The following is a 15,079-nucleotide window of genomic DNA, read 5'->3' as shown; positions in this document are numbered from 1 at the left end:
TCAGGTTTCCCTCTAAAACTTCCATTTTATAATCTCTTTTCCCCAAAACCAGAGGCTTGATCACCCCGGTATCAGGCACTAGGCCTGTACATCCATATCTAGTTTGAAAATGAGCATCTAGTATTTTCACATCCCAATATTGGAATGTTTTTGTCCTAAATCTTCCCTCTTTCTGCTTTCTTCTGCAGACTTCCCACACCACACTGATCCAGATAGAACCTTGCCCTTCTCAAATGACTGCTGCTCACTCGCCACTACCTGAATCTGTCAGGTTAGATGGAAAAAGGCAAACTAGACAGATTCTACAGTATTTCAGTTGCTTGTTCACAAATGACTGAGATCTGGGAAGTAAACCATGAAAAAAGTATTAAGCAATGACACATTTGCATGCGATTAGTTGAAAGGAAGTTCATAACCCAGAAATCCACCCCTGCAGCGTACAGATACATCTGTCTGTCTCGATAACTTTGGGGAGATGTTACTATTACTTTTAGAAGCCCATAAACATTCATTTTCCCATTGAAAATAATTTCTTGATTGTGTTTTCTTACATTAAAACTAAATACAAACTGCTCCTAAGGATTCACTTGTGTCACTTGATAAAACAAACTCTGTTGTGGCACTTAACTCTTCAAGAGCTTCAGGTTTATTTGATTTTAATTAAAAACCTATTTCAAATACCACACCTGAAAGTCCCTTTATTCCTTTTACATTGTACCCCAAGTCCTTCTGCGGATACATTGCTGTTTAAATAGGAGATACATGCAGAACACTTGGATTAAGTGGGAATTGGGCTATCCAGTAAATCCCAGCATTAGGGAGCAATTTGTGCAATAGGAGAGTCAAAAAGACCACTTCAAATGAGGTGTAAAAATGAGGCCTTAACTCCTCAGTTACTACAGATCCCATATGATCTGTACAACAATAGAGCTGTTGAGGGGTTTTTCTGCTAAGTGCTGTGTTAAGCAGTTGGCATCTTCTCATCCTTGAGGAGGTGCTTATATTTCAATAGCAGATTAAGTAATTTCTGTGAATCATCACAGGTTTTTTGTGCTGTTTTCTTTCTTTTAGTGCTTTAGGATCCTTTGGGATAAAAAGCTCCATTCTAAAGGCATATTAGTGCTTTTTGTCAAGGATGGGTTGGTTTGCATTTGAAGCAAAACCTTAATTGATGCGCTGCTGACTTCTTCCATAAACTTCAGTAGTTCATCAATGTTAGGCATACAGCACTACCAGTTGCTAATGATTATTGATCGATAGCCAGGTTTGGTTTAGCTACGAAGTATATTAACTATCGAGTAAATTCAGGTGACATGACTCCTGAGAGCCCATATTGCCTTGCAGTGAAGTGCAACCACTGAGCAAGCATCCTTGAAGTGACAGAATTGACCAAAAGGGTTGAGAAGCTGTGGCTGCCCCATCCCTGGCAGCGTTCAAGGCCAGGTTGGACACAGGGGCTTGGAGCAACCTGCTCTAGTGGAAGGTGTCCCTGCCCGTGGCAGGGGGTGGAACTGGGTGAGCTTTAAGGTCCCCTCCAACACAAACCATTCCATGAGTGGCAGCCGTTTCAGTCAAAGCATAAGTCAGCTCAAATATTGCACGCTTGGGGGGGTAAAAGCAGCATTTCTGTCATAACATGATGCTTATTGAACTGTTTTTGAACACAGGCATCATGGTGAGTAAGGAGCCCAGCAAATGCTTACTCACCACCTCAGAAAGCGAAGTTGAACCAGCGGCTTCACTCGCACTGGAGATGAAATACGCGCTGGATCCCAACCGGCAGATCAAGAAACGAAACAAAGCCCTCCAGGTGAGATTTAAAGATATCTGCGAGGCCCAGAACGAGCAGAGGGACAAAGAGCTCTCTACCACACCGGATCCCGACAAGAGAGAAGCCAAGTCCATTTCCTACAAAACCTATCGCAAGTACATGACGGTGCCTGCCCGGAGGTCGATACCCAACGTCACCAAGAGCACAGGAGTCCAGACTTCCCCTGATCTTAAAAAGTGTTACCAGACCTTTCCTCTGGACCGGAAAAAAGGGAATATTCTTAAAAGCGCCTCGACCGTCGACACCTTTAAGGGTCAAAACAACGGGTTTCTAATAGATGTGAAGGACAAAGACAGCGGGAGCTCAGGGGAGACCATTCAGTGGGGCAAGAAGGCTGGGAGCCTGCAGACAGCAGAGTTCATTTCCCACATCAACGAGCGCTCCAGCGCGGGCTCTCGCGACAACGGGGCCGAGGGCTGGGAAAGCACTGGTTTGCACAGCTCTCCCACAGGCACGCCACCTCCTCCTCCTCTCCCAAACTCATCCGACCCCGCTTTGGAGGATCCCACCACCGCTGCCCGGCCGCCCAGCCGAGGGAAACAGGCAGCGGGGAGCGAGGAGGCCACCCAAGCCCTCCACGGGAGGGTCTTCAAGACTGAGGTGGCCACTGTTTATTTACCAGCGTCTGGTTCCAACGCCTCCCAGCCCGACTTGTCACACCTCACGGCCGAGACCGCCTGGTCGCCGTGCCCAGCAGCCGAGGAGGACAAAAAGAGGACGGTGCACCTCAACGGTGCTCAGCCCCAGGCAGCGGGAGATGCTCGAGCCTGCTCGTCGCGGGCGCAGTGTCAAGCCACTGAATGTAATGAACAGACCCTTCAGCTGAACGTTTCGCCTATGGAGGAGAACCAGCCCTGCCAGACGGCCGTGGCGGTCAGCGAGGAATGCCAACAAATCGTGCCTCACACCGAAGTTGTGGACTTGAAAGCCCAGCTTCAGATGATGGAAAGCTTGATCAGCTCTAGTCAGGAAACCATCAAAGTGTTGTTGGGTGTTATACAGGAGCTAGAGAAAGGAGAAGCTCACAGAGAAGGGTGAGTAGAAGCTGTTTTAATGCCTATAAGATGTTTTTAATGCCTTTTCTAACAAGTTCTGCCCTTGAATTTACCAATGTAAATTTGCACACATGTTCCTCTGTAGCACACCAAGACATTACACGTGATGCTTCTCACCTGGACTAAGGTTTGATAACTTAGGCCAGACATAGGGAAACCTGCCAGCAGCATTCACAGATCTAGCCTCTGCTTGTTTGGGGCTGTAATTAAGCAGTTATTTAACGAAGGACCTATAAAATCTCTTCTTGTACCTTTTCTAACGCGCACAGAACGCGCCGCTTTCCAACCGGGATTAGTGAGGATGCTTCCTATCAGCAACTCGTGTTAACTATAATACCTCATGCAGCATGAAAAGCAGCAGAAAAACCTTAATTCTGTAAGAGACTTACCTCTTTTTAAGATTAAGGGATATTATTCCAACTCTTCACATAATTCCATTAATGGCATATGAATCTTGTCTGGTTTATTTGCACCTTCTGAATTGTTAATGATATTTCTTTCAGAAGGCAATTAAATGAAAAGTTGGAATATCAAAGTCTTCTTTGCAGCATTCACACTGCTGTACACATGACAAAAGCATAAAGAAGCTAAATGTTGTTTATCCCTAACTTACATTACTTAAATCAACCTATAAGGCATTGCAGACAGTTACTGTAACACGGTACAACCTTTAGTCATTAGCCAGACAGTTCAACCCACCTCTTACATTACCTTAACAAGCATTTTGCAGGCTTGCCTTAGTTCACTAATCTTTATTCAGCGAATGCACCTCAAGATGTGCACTGTTTGTGTGTTTTTAAATACCTCTGTAATTAAATCCTAATTTCTCTGAAGAAATCTGGATTTTAAAATTAGAAGCCTGTAGCTCGTGCTACTTGAAGCAGCACATGTTTGCATCAGAGCCAAAAAGGTACATCTTAAGATTTGCAATTCAACTCTTTCTTGAGGAATGTAGAAATCATCTTGTTAATCCTTAAAATTCAAAGTGTTTTGCATTAATAAATCATCTGAGCTCTTGGATGATGCTGTCAACACAGCCTTAGCATTTTTAGTTTACTACTATTAGAATACCTTGTCAAGTTCTGAATCTTCAGCCTGAGAAGCTTCTTGATCTAGCTGAAAGCAACACAGGCTTCGATGATCCTAAAGGCTTTTTCCAACTTAAATGATTTTATGATTCCGTGATTTATTTGTTAATTCTTATTCAGAAAAAGTATTCCTCTGACTTTAACTTACAGAAACTGCAAGAGAATTGGAGAGAAGTGGCATGCTGCTTGTCACATCACAACACATAGAGAAATAGTTCTTCATCATAACTCATCATCCGATCATCGAGAGCCCTGTGTGTATCAACACCCACACCTACCCACAAAGTCATCTGCTATAAATACCACTGCTTCCTCCATACACTTGTATATCAATTTTTTAGCTTTTCCCAAAGATAGTAGAGCAACAGCAAATACTCTTTTTATTGCCCTCACATAAGCAGACCCATTTAATGTAGCCAGCGTTACGAGTGTATCCCTGCCCTCAGCACAGAAAACGTCTTGCCCAAACTATCAATGATTACTCATATCTCCAGATAATCCTTCTGGAGTTGTCAACCTGACAAAGCTGTAGCCTGTATTAGCCCTAAAATAGCAGAACTATCCATAAATCCCAGTTCTTCCGAATATCTTACTGCCTCTCATACAGGCTTGTGTGTTAAAGTCTGCAAGACTACACTGTATTTGACCAAAAAGAGCTGATTTATCAGTATTCCTTTACTTCCTCCCCCATAGGTTCCCCATGGAGATGGGGAAATGATGAAGAAACCACCACCTAAATATACATCACACATTTTGAACATCTTTACAAACATGCTGTGGTATGTGGAAGAGAATTAAAATGTTTTCATGATCCTTTGACATTAACTGTAATCAGTGGTTGAGGTTAATTATAAAAATTGGAAGCAAAATATCTACAAATCCAAGTGAGATTTCCGATAAAGGAGTTGTTTTAAACAGCACATACAGAGGTGCTGCATTAAAACTTACCAAAAGCAGAACAGGGTTTCTACTTGGAGCCACTTTCAGCTACGCTTATGTATGTTCTAGGCATGCCCCAAAGATGCCCCCTCCCAGCTAGACATGAAGGATGTAGGGATGGAGAAGGAAGAAAGAAGGGAGATGCATACTTTCATGTTTTCCTCCTGTTTTAGGAATCCTTTTATTCCAGATCCCTCTAATTTTCTAGCACCTGGTTATTTTAGAGGAGATTACACAAAGGAGTCCAACTTGGGACATTTCCGTTCTCCACTGATCACACTCCAGAGCTGATGGAACACACTGTTCTCATGCAAAGCATCAACACATCATCAACATGAAGCCTGTCTTTATCCCTATTTCTCTCAAATTAGACAACTATTTCAATAATAGGCTTGGTTTTTATTAGAATAATCCTTTCCAATTATTGCATTCATTTCTACAACACTTTTACCACTGAGACCCACCACTGTATACACTACTATGGATCCTCTCAATTTTAGCATATTGAGCTTTTCTTCCTTGTATAACCAGGTGTTAGGTCAGTTTGTTACAAGAAATTAAAAGCAATCCTAGTGCTACATCTTTGCTCATTGTAGTATATCAGAGACACCCATCCGCTGAAACAGAAAACAATGTTCTGTGTTTATGGCACTCTCCTGGTTTTCTGATGTATATTAAATTCCTTACGATAACATACATCAAGAAACAAATACAAACGCCACACCGCTGTTAGAGAAACCAAACAAAGAAACTCAGCTAAATCTCTTAATCAGATTTTTCTCCCTTCAAGGAAATCAGTGTTCTTTAAGTGCTGTTGCAGTGCCGTGGGACTAGTGCTCAGTGGATTCATTTTCACTAATATGCTGGAGGTCTTGAACTGCTATTACTGCAATTCATCACTAAATGAGCCTATGCCAGCAAAATTGTCTCGGCAGCTCTGAAGGTAGTGGTATCATCCTTTGGGTGAATATCAGCTCCGTATGCTTTTCAGAACATCAGTACTACATTATCTACAATTAGCAACAACAAACAGCACTCAACTTGGAGGCAAAGAAAGGGGAAAACCATGGGAAAAGGGATTGAAGCACAGAGCAGCTCTAAGACCTGACGGAGCCGAGACTTTGAGGCTGAAGCGTGACCAACCTCTTCCTCTGACCTGGGATCAGACTCCATTTATTGGTCGCAGAACACAAAACTGAGGCCATCAGGAGACACAGCTCTTAACCATCAGGCACTGCATCCATTTTAATGCATTAAATTCATCTAAGTAACACATTGTAGATTTGGGGACAGGGGTACAAATCATCATCCCCCTGTGATCCCGCAGTATCAAATGGAATTATTAAGACTGTCTATTTACGTGCATCATTATTTATCAAATCTTTAGCAAAATGGTAATTATACCTTCCTATGTGGAAGATTCTACCCAAAAAAAAGATTTCATCACAGCAAATGTCTGTGTTTGACAGACACTGAATGTGTTACATCACATTCCATGTCTGTGTTAAGTCATGCACTGATCAAAGTAACAGAGCAGCAGCTTAAGACTCCGAGCTTAAAGTTGAAAGAAACATTGACTTACATGATGGAAGGTACAGCTGTACAACACAAAACAAGCTTTGTGCTCTGAATTATGTTTGATTTACGTTCTAGTGAACTATTAGTAATCTATAAACTACAGACACATTTGGCTGCGTTCAGATACAGTGCGTTCAATCGGGCAAGCCAAATTCTGCTCTGTATATGGAGCCTCATTGAGGGTGACAGGATCGAAAGCAAAATGCACGTCACTAATTCCAAAACCTTGCTAACAAACACCTACAGAACAGAAGATGAACAGATAATCAGAACTATTTGGCTGTTATTGAACACCGATGACCTGCCCTTTAAATCCTTGCACTGAAAAGTAAGGGTAATGCGAGGCCCTTCTCATCACACAACAGATGAGCAGTTTGAACTGCTCATCTGAACAGATGAGCACAAACAAAGTGCTCAATTTGCCACACAAAAGTAAGTCACTGTGTTTGGACTCCGAGAGGCCAAATGGTACACATTAGACCAGAGTTAAATGAATCTGTTTCAGAGATAATTTACATTCATTCATTAGCTGATGGTGGTGCAGGAATTCAAAGAGCTCTCAGCAAACATTGATGAAACGAGTAGTCCCAGGCTCCTCCAAAGAGGCTTTGAAAGAGAGGACAGAATTTAAATGTCCTGTTTTTCATTGAAAAAGAGATATTTGTGTCTCTTATTATCATTTTTAAGCAGAAAATAAAACAGTTCTGTGTGTGTCTGGATGGATGTTTGTACTAAAGAGGAGGGGAGAGCTTCACCTGGTGCAGAGCAAGTACTCCTGGCTTGAAAATACCACAAGAGTCATCCCTCCAGGTCACAAGATTTGAGCATAAATCTACCATCCCAACTCAGGAACGATGGCAAATGAAAGTGAGATAGCCAGAGCAATTAGTACCCAGGTTGGTTGCTTTTCCCTCCTCAGGAATTACTTCAAGTCCAGCCCAGCCATTCAGCTCAGACGAAGCAGACCAAGCAAATCGAGGTAGCAACAACCTTTGCTGTCTAACTCAATCCATTTACACATGAGCCAATACTCTTAAATCCTGGGAGTTCCTTATTTCATATAAGGAGAAAAGGAAGCTTTAAGAGTTTACAGGAACACAGCCTCTGAAAGCACAGCCTTTGGAAGTAATGTGCAGAAAGAACCTGACATGATTTCATCTGGGATTTCCCCCCTCTTTGGATTTGCTTTTTCAATTACAGACACGGCAAAGGAGAAGTTTAACAAAATCATTTCTAAGAGAAACGTGGAAGTGAAGGGAAGATAAATAAATATAACCACAGAAGACAGCTGCACCTCGAATAAATATATGAAAACCAGAAAGAAAACAACCAATTCCACCTGTGACACACAAATTGTATCATATACTGAGCACCACCAGGTTTTAAGCAACTGTAATAGCAGCCCTTTGGAACAGGACTGCCATGATTCCCTTTATTTTCAACTCAGATCTTCACAGACATCCATTTTGCCTGTCCTTTGCAGTGGTCATGTTCATTCTGACTATTATCTCGTCACCCTCGCTACAGTTGCTGTATTTCAGAGTGTGCATCCCTTACAGACCGTGCCCGAATGCAGATACTCCAAAACACCTTAGAGACTGTAACAATGCACCTTTCCAAGGCAGACACAGGAAATCTCCTTGGATGCATCTTCCTTAGTCAAGGAAAAGAAACTATTTTTGCATAAGTCAGTGCTTTGTGGATCTTGTGCTCTTTGGGCCAGTGGATGCTTGGGCTGTTTGGTTTTGTTTTTTGTAAGTTCTAATCCATACATACCATTTTCTCTGCTGTTTCCCCAAATATCACTCTTAAGAGTGAAGCATTCATCTACTGTAGTAGCAGTCTTTATTTTCTAGTTCCAACAGAGCCAGAACACCCTTCCTTTACTTACACCCGTTTCTATAATTCTCCCTCGCTTGTTCTAACTATACGATTAATTCTGATCTTTAAAAGCTGAACTGTCAGGCTTTGTCACTGCCCAAAAGGTGTATGTGTCACACTAAACTTGGAGCCATATTCAAGCAAAATGCATTCTGTGATCATTTATGCTTTTCCATTAGGCCACTAAAGCAGTTTTAAGTCAAATTCTTTGCATGTGGAGCTGTGACAGCTCCTACCCCCATACTCTGTGCTCATTTCCCAATTACAGCTCATCTCTCAGCCATCACTCAGACACTCACTTACCCTGAAAGCAGGGAAAGTATTAAGATGCAATAAAAGTCCATTTACCTGCCCTCATTGTAAGTTGCCTGGTTTTCTGAGCTATAAAGCAGTATTCCAGCCTTCTCCCTTTTGTATTTCCCCCAAGCTCATGCCTCTCAGAGCTCCATGTACTTCGCCACAGCACAGTCATTCTATGCCAAAACTGCTATTTCCTAATGCAGGCTTTTTCAATACCTACTGTCAGTCCATGTGTCCCCCTCTTGATCTCAGTAACCCCAAATGAAAGCAGATTAGATAAGATCCACCCCTGAAAGATCCATATCATTCAAGGTAAAAAATCCAGCATCACCCAAGGTTTAAAATCTTACTAGAATCCCAGACTGGTTTGTGTTGGAAGGGACCTTAAAGCTCATCCAGCTCCAAGCCCCTGCCATGGGCAGGGACACCTTCCACTAGAGCAGGTTGCTCCAAGCCCCTGTGTCCAACCTGGCCTTGAACACTGCCAGGGATGGGGCAGCCACAGCTTCTCTGGGAAAAGTCTGTGCCAGCGCCTCAGCACCCTCACAGGGAAGAGCTTCTGCCTCAGAGCTCATCTCAGTCTCCCCTCTGGCAGGTTAAAGCCATTCCCCTTGTCCTGTCCCCACAGGCCCTTGTCCAAAGCCCCTCTCCAGGTTTCCTGGAGCCCCTTTAGGCACTGGAGCTGCTCTAAGGTCTCCCCTTCAGGAGCCTTCTCTTCTCCAGGCTGCCCCAGCCCAGCTCTCTCAGCCTGGCTCCAGAGCAGAGCTGCTCCAGCCCTCGCAGCAGCTCCGGGGCCTCCTCTGGCCTCGCTCCAGCAGCTCCACGTCCCTCTGGTGCTGTTGCCCCAGAGCTGGATCAGGACTGCAGGGGGGGTCTCCCCAGAGCGCAGCAGAGGGGCAGGATCCCCTCCCTGACCTGCTGCTCACGCTCTGGGGGTGCAGCCCAGCACACGGGGGGTTCTGGGCTGCAAGAACACGCTTTTTCTGAGTTCGATCACTAAGAACCAATCTGGAGTTAGATCTACCAGGGCAGGTAACATGAGTGTTTCATAGGCCTTTGAAACTTGATTAAATTTGCATTTTAGGTAGGATTTTTCATTAGAGTTGGATTTATTCTCTTGCTCATAGCTAAAGCTACAGACTGAATTGTCAGAGTGGATAAAAAGGGCAAACTTTCACAGTTCACAAATGTCCTGGGACAGATCTAATAGTTATCGGAGTACCTAAACACTGTAACATTTAAGATAAAGAGCACTGTGCTAAATAACCCCACTATCAGTAGTAGCTCACCTATCAAACGTCCTTTGTTAGGAATACAGTGGTAGGAGGTTTTCAACAAGCAAACCATGATGAACGTGAATGAAAAGCGAACTCTTAGCAACAACCAGTATGTGGAATAAAGATAAAACAAACAAAGAAGACGAAACACAATCTTTTTAGCAGAATTACCTGCTTCCTGTGTTTTCTCAAAGGACATTAGGAGCATGCCTGGGGAAAAAACACCCTTATTTTTCTACTATATTCCAGCTTTTTATCTGCATAAACTGTACAGGCACAATTCTAAGAAACAGTATTTGAAGTACTCAGAAAAAGAATTTGATCTCTATCTAGTTGCTATTGAATAGACTTTAAAACCAAGATGAACTATCATCCTCCACCTCCCCATTTGAGCAGGGCTCAGCACCGCTTCAGCCTTTGCAGTGAAATCAAAGTTCAAGGCTTTGCCAGCAGATTGGCTGCAGTGACACCAAGGCCAATAAAAGCAAATTTCCACAATTCAAAGCTGGAATCGCTGATGAAGTCTCATAATGAACAGTAAAGAATAGTGTCAGCAGACTACGTTCTTGCTAAATATATCTGAACTGCTGCAGATCGCACGGGAAGCTTTGCCAACTGTCACCAAGCTGTCCAAATCACATACCTGCAAGGAAGAGTTTTTCTGCTAAATCAGGCTTTGACAGAGGATGTTATTTAGGTGCTGAATTAACCAGTTTTCACTTTCCGCAATTAGAATAATCCTTTAATAACTGCATTTTGACTGTCGGAACTATTAGAATCCAAAAAGACAGAGCAATGAGGCAGGTACCCATCTAGTCAGGTAAAAATGAGACAGAATGAGCTTTACAGTGTCACATTTCTCACTGCTGTTCGTTTGCCATGAGATTAATCCCCAGATTTCTAACTGACACCTACTTCTGAGCCCCTGTGCTCACACACAGAGATGCTTATCTCTTACCCTGGCTAGGGAAAAACGGGTTTTGACTGGGCAATGTTAGTAAAAAGACGTGTCTGAAGAGAGATGGGTGCTTTGGTTTTAAACTGTTGAGGCTCCCAGCTCTCCAGGTACCAGAATTAAGACATAAAGATGCAGTTCAGTCTTAAGCAAGCTCCTGTGCTTCCATTCAGGGAACTAGTGAAGAGTTGACCTGGATTCAAGTATCTATGGACTGTTTCAGTATCTGGAGGAAAACACCTTTTAAGTGAGGAGCTCCCAGGCACGTGTCTGCCCATCCTCGCTCCGTGCCACCTCCATCGCTGCTGGCTTCTTCAATTCTAGATGCAGGAACTGTTCTCAGCTCAGATCTTGATAAAAATAAGGTGGTCTACACTGTTTTGTAGCTCTTAGCAGCTTCATTTGAAAATACAGAGGGATTTTGAAGCTAGGTGAGTGAATAGATAACCAAGTTTTGATATGTAGAGCAGTCCAACACAGGGTTTGCTGTCTGCAGGCAGCACTAGCTTACTCTTCCCTGTCATTGAACCTTTTTTCCATGTTATAAGCAAACACTTAGAAAAGCAGCAGTTTAATAGAACGCTTAAGTGAAATTGGACAATTCTGAGCTTTTTGTGAGAGTTTATTGTGATGGTTTTACATCTTATGGAGCAGCAGCACAGGATCAGATGTGTTACAGGACAACCAAGAGGGAAAACTGCCATTCAAAAAGAGACTGGAATCTCTCCAAACACACCCAGCTCTGCTTTACCCTCTTTTACTAATAAGGTGCTGAAGGAAGATGGTTTTCACCACATCAGTTGCTGCATGAACCAACCAGAAGAGGACACGCAGCACTGTATTGGGTGTACTACAGCTTTTTTCCCTTGGTTCCAGTCTCTTGAGAAGATATGATAGAAGCTGAGTGTGATCTAATAACTCATCAGCATGAGAGCCTGGGCTGTAGGGATGAGCAGAGGTATTTTGACATTAACAGGCAATTTACACTCTGGAGTAGTTCAAGCTGACATGACTTACATCATATCCTTGGTAAATGCAAGGAGATTTGTTTACTTCGTTGTCAGCCACGCAAGCTCAGAAAGGACTCCGAGGGATGGGATCTCTCTGAGCATCGGAGTACAAAGCTCAAGCAACTGCTGAACTGAGGCTCTACACGTTCTCCTCGACTGGAGTAAAATGTACCATTACTTAAGGAAATAAGAGAACAAAGTACCAACACCTGCCGAGTTATTCAAGCTGCGACAGAAAAAGAGTTCAGCACTTCCATGGTCCGTCCTGATGGTTTTTATTCTCCATACAGTTCCTCATCCTTCTTGCAAGTACCACACAATCAGCCACATCACTGGCCAGCAATTCACACACCATACTCTTAATGTTATGCTACTGCAGAATATGGAATCATAGAATCAACTAGGTTGGAAAAGACCTTTGAGACCATCAAGTCCAAATAGTACGCCAGGACTGCCAAGCCCACCACTAAACCGTATCACTGAGGGCCTCATCTACATGGTTTGTGAACACTTACTATGTAGAATTCTAAACAAGCTCTTTGGTTTCCATATAGCATGGTTGACGTAGTTGTTACTGTAAGCTGGTCTAGGCTTATTGATGTAGAGGGGAGACTGAGATGAGCTCTGAGGCAGAAGCTCTTCCCTGTGAGGGTGCTGAGGCGCTGGCACAGGGTGCCCAGAGAAGCTGTGGCTGCCCCATCCCTGGCAGTGTTCAAGGCCAGGTTGGACACAGGGGCTTGGAGCAACCTGCTCTAGTGGAAGGTGTCCCTGCCCGTGGCAGGGGGTTGGAACTGGATGAGCTTTAAGGTCCCTCCCAACACAAACCATTCCAGGTTTCTGTAATTCTATGTGTCTGGTTTTTTGGTGACAACATGCTGCAGCGAGGAAGCTGGGTTTGGGCTGTGTGGCCCTGTCAAGCATCCACTGTGGCTCTGCTTGTTCTGTACTTTACTGTTATGCATCCCTTGACAAATCTGTTTTTCAGTCCCTAAAGCATGGATGGGATTTGCTGTCCTCCTGGGAATGTAGCTCTCTGTACCATGCCATAGGATTCTATGTAATGCACGCTTAGTATTTGAGCTTGCACTGAAATCTCTATTACTTGGGAATGATCAGAAAGCATCTGACAGACTAGTCATTTCTCCCATCTTCCCTCCTTTAGAGGAACAATGCCTGTGAGCAGCCTTCTTAATTTGAAAGTCCAAGTCAAGCAACATCCAAGGTGTTGTTTTAATACAGCTATTACCCATAGACGCGCTATTAGCTTATACCTATGAAACACCCTTCGCTCTCATCGGTTGAGAGGGTTTCATCTGCATTAGAACTGTGCTGTTATGAATCTCAGTGCTGTGGCTGATGAAGGTCTATTACCACAGAGGAGGAGCTGGATAATCTCCCTGTAGCTGAGAATCCATTCAGCTCCAGGCAGGAGCACCAGGGGGATGACAGGGGACGAGCTGCATGCAGGGAGTTCTGCATGCTGACTACACCACAGAACAGGACACCTCACCCCAGCTAGTCCCCAAAATCACATGCAGAAGGAATTCATTATAAATCGAGGTGGGTTTGGGGGTGGAAGAGGAAGGTTGACACACTCTGAAGCTGCAGTTAAACGATGGGTGCGGGAGACATGATGAGCTGTGGGTTCACGAGTCTCGGGGCATCCGAGTAATGATGCTCTGAGGTCAGGAGTAAATCACAGCAAAGACGTTTGGAGTGCAAGGGGTAAAGAGAGAGACCTCATCCGAGTGTAACCACCGGAGTGTGCTCCCTGATAACTGCTGCCAGTGTCTGGCCTCAGAACTACACGCCAGGAATACAGATGCTGTTCAGCCAGAGCAAACAACTTCCCTGAATTATTCCTAATACAAAGCGTTGACATTTTAATTCTCCTCCTGACTTCTCTGATGAGACAACAGAGGCACAAATATTCAAGAGAGATGCTAGACCTTGTATGCACCTAATTCCTGTAAGACTTTGTGATTTCCCTTGAAATACATTTTAATTCTTTCCATTCTCAGTGGGTTTTTTGTTCAATCACCAGACACCCCTATTAAAATATGGGGTTTATTGTGGGCTTTTTTAAACACTTCACTCCCCGACTAACCTAATATAAAATGTATTTATGGGGTGAAAGCACTTCAATTGCTGTCTTGGGAGTCATGGCATCCACCCACAGTGCAAATACCTCAAAAAGAGAATTAGTCATCTGCTTCCAACTGTCAGGATTCAGTAAGAGACAACAAAGTACTGTCTTGGAAACAGGCTGAAAAATCTCACCACTGAGCTCCTGTACATTTCAAAGTATTTTCAGAAACCCAATGAATAATATCAGCCCTGGAATAACAAGACAGATAAGGGGGAAATAAAAGTGGAAAAAAGATTCTGGTATTATTTTAGAGCATCAGAAAATTTCTGCTTTCATCCTCTGCCATCAGTTAAAAAAGACTTTCGAAAATGAGGTAGTGGATTTGTGCAGTGCTTCTTTCGCCTTATTTTGGTGTGTGTTAAAACACATAATCCCAGACTGGTTTGTGTTGAGGGGACCTTAAAGCTCATCCAGTGCCAACCCCCTGCCAGGGGCAGGGACACCTTCCACTAGAGCAGGTTGCTCCAAGCCCCTGTGTCCAACCTGGCCTTGAACACTGCCAGGGATGGGGCAGCCACAGCTTCTCTGGGCACCCTGTGCCAGCGCCTCAGCACCCTCACAGGGAAGAGCTTCTGCCTCAGAGCTCATCTCAATCTCCTCTGTGGCAGGTTAAAGCCATTCCCCCTTGTCCTGTCCCTACAGGCCCTTGTAATGATGGCAAATCCTGACTACAAGTCCACGAGACTTTGCTAACTAAGTCAGGCAACAGCTTCCAGCTGTGTGGAGCTGGAGGTATGAGACAGCTTCAAGCCCCTCTTAGGTCTCTGCAGGAACTACAGAGCAGTATCAAAGAGCTGGCTTCCACTCTCAATTATAACACAACCAATCTATTGCACATATAAATCAGCTCAAGCCAACCCGATGCAGGGCACACTGAAGCAGCTCTTTCTCTAGCTGCTCTGAGCAGTCTAGGGCTATCCACACTGCTGGTGGAGTTAACCCACACTTTGTCACATAAAAGGGAGCAGATCATCTCAAACACAAGTTGAAAATGGTTCAAAAACCATGTAGACTAC

At 43.9% G+C, this 15,079-nt stretch overlaps 2 protein-coding genes across 4 annotated transcripts in view; one reads left to right on the top strand and one right to left on the bottom strand.

The window, feature by feature from the left end:
* The window catches only part of DOCK1 (dedicator of cytokinesis 1), a 312,805-nt gene that overhangs the window by 181,896 nt on the left and 115,830 nt on the right, over positions 1 to 15,079 (bottom strand). The window lies entirely within an intron of this gene.
* The window catches only part of INSYN2A (inhibitory synaptic factor 2A), a 46,984-nt gene that overhangs the window by 14,069 nt on the left and 17,836 nt on the right, over positions 1 to 15,079 (top strand). Inside the window, exons 2-3 of one of the 2 annotated variants that reach the window (XM_030486114.1) lie at positions 1,668 to 2,865; positions 4,125 to 6,146. In XM_030486114.1, coding sequence (XP_030341974.1) covers positions 1,673 to 2,865; positions 4,125 to 4,371 — 1,440 coding nt within the window. In that variant the 5' untranslated portion in view covers positions 1,668 to 1,672 and the 3' untranslated portion in view covers positions 4,372 to 6,146. Of the gene's footprint in view, positions 1 to 1,667; positions 2,866 to 4,124; positions 6,147 to 15,079 lie in introns of those variants that run through there. The other variant, XM_030486113.1, reaches the window with a different exon arrangement.

This window comes from Strigops habroptila, chromosome 5, assembly GCF_004027225.2.
Source record: "Strigops habroptila isolate Jane chromosome 5, bStrHab1.2.pri, whole genome shotgun sequence".
In the NCBI taxonomy this organism is placed as follows: domain Eukaryota; kingdom Metazoa; phylum Chordata; class Aves; order Psittaciformes; family Psittacidae; genus Strigops; species Strigops habroptila.
The sequence above is the reverse complement of the archived record's forward strand: the minus strand, read 5'-3'. Positions and strand labels throughout refer to the sequence as shown.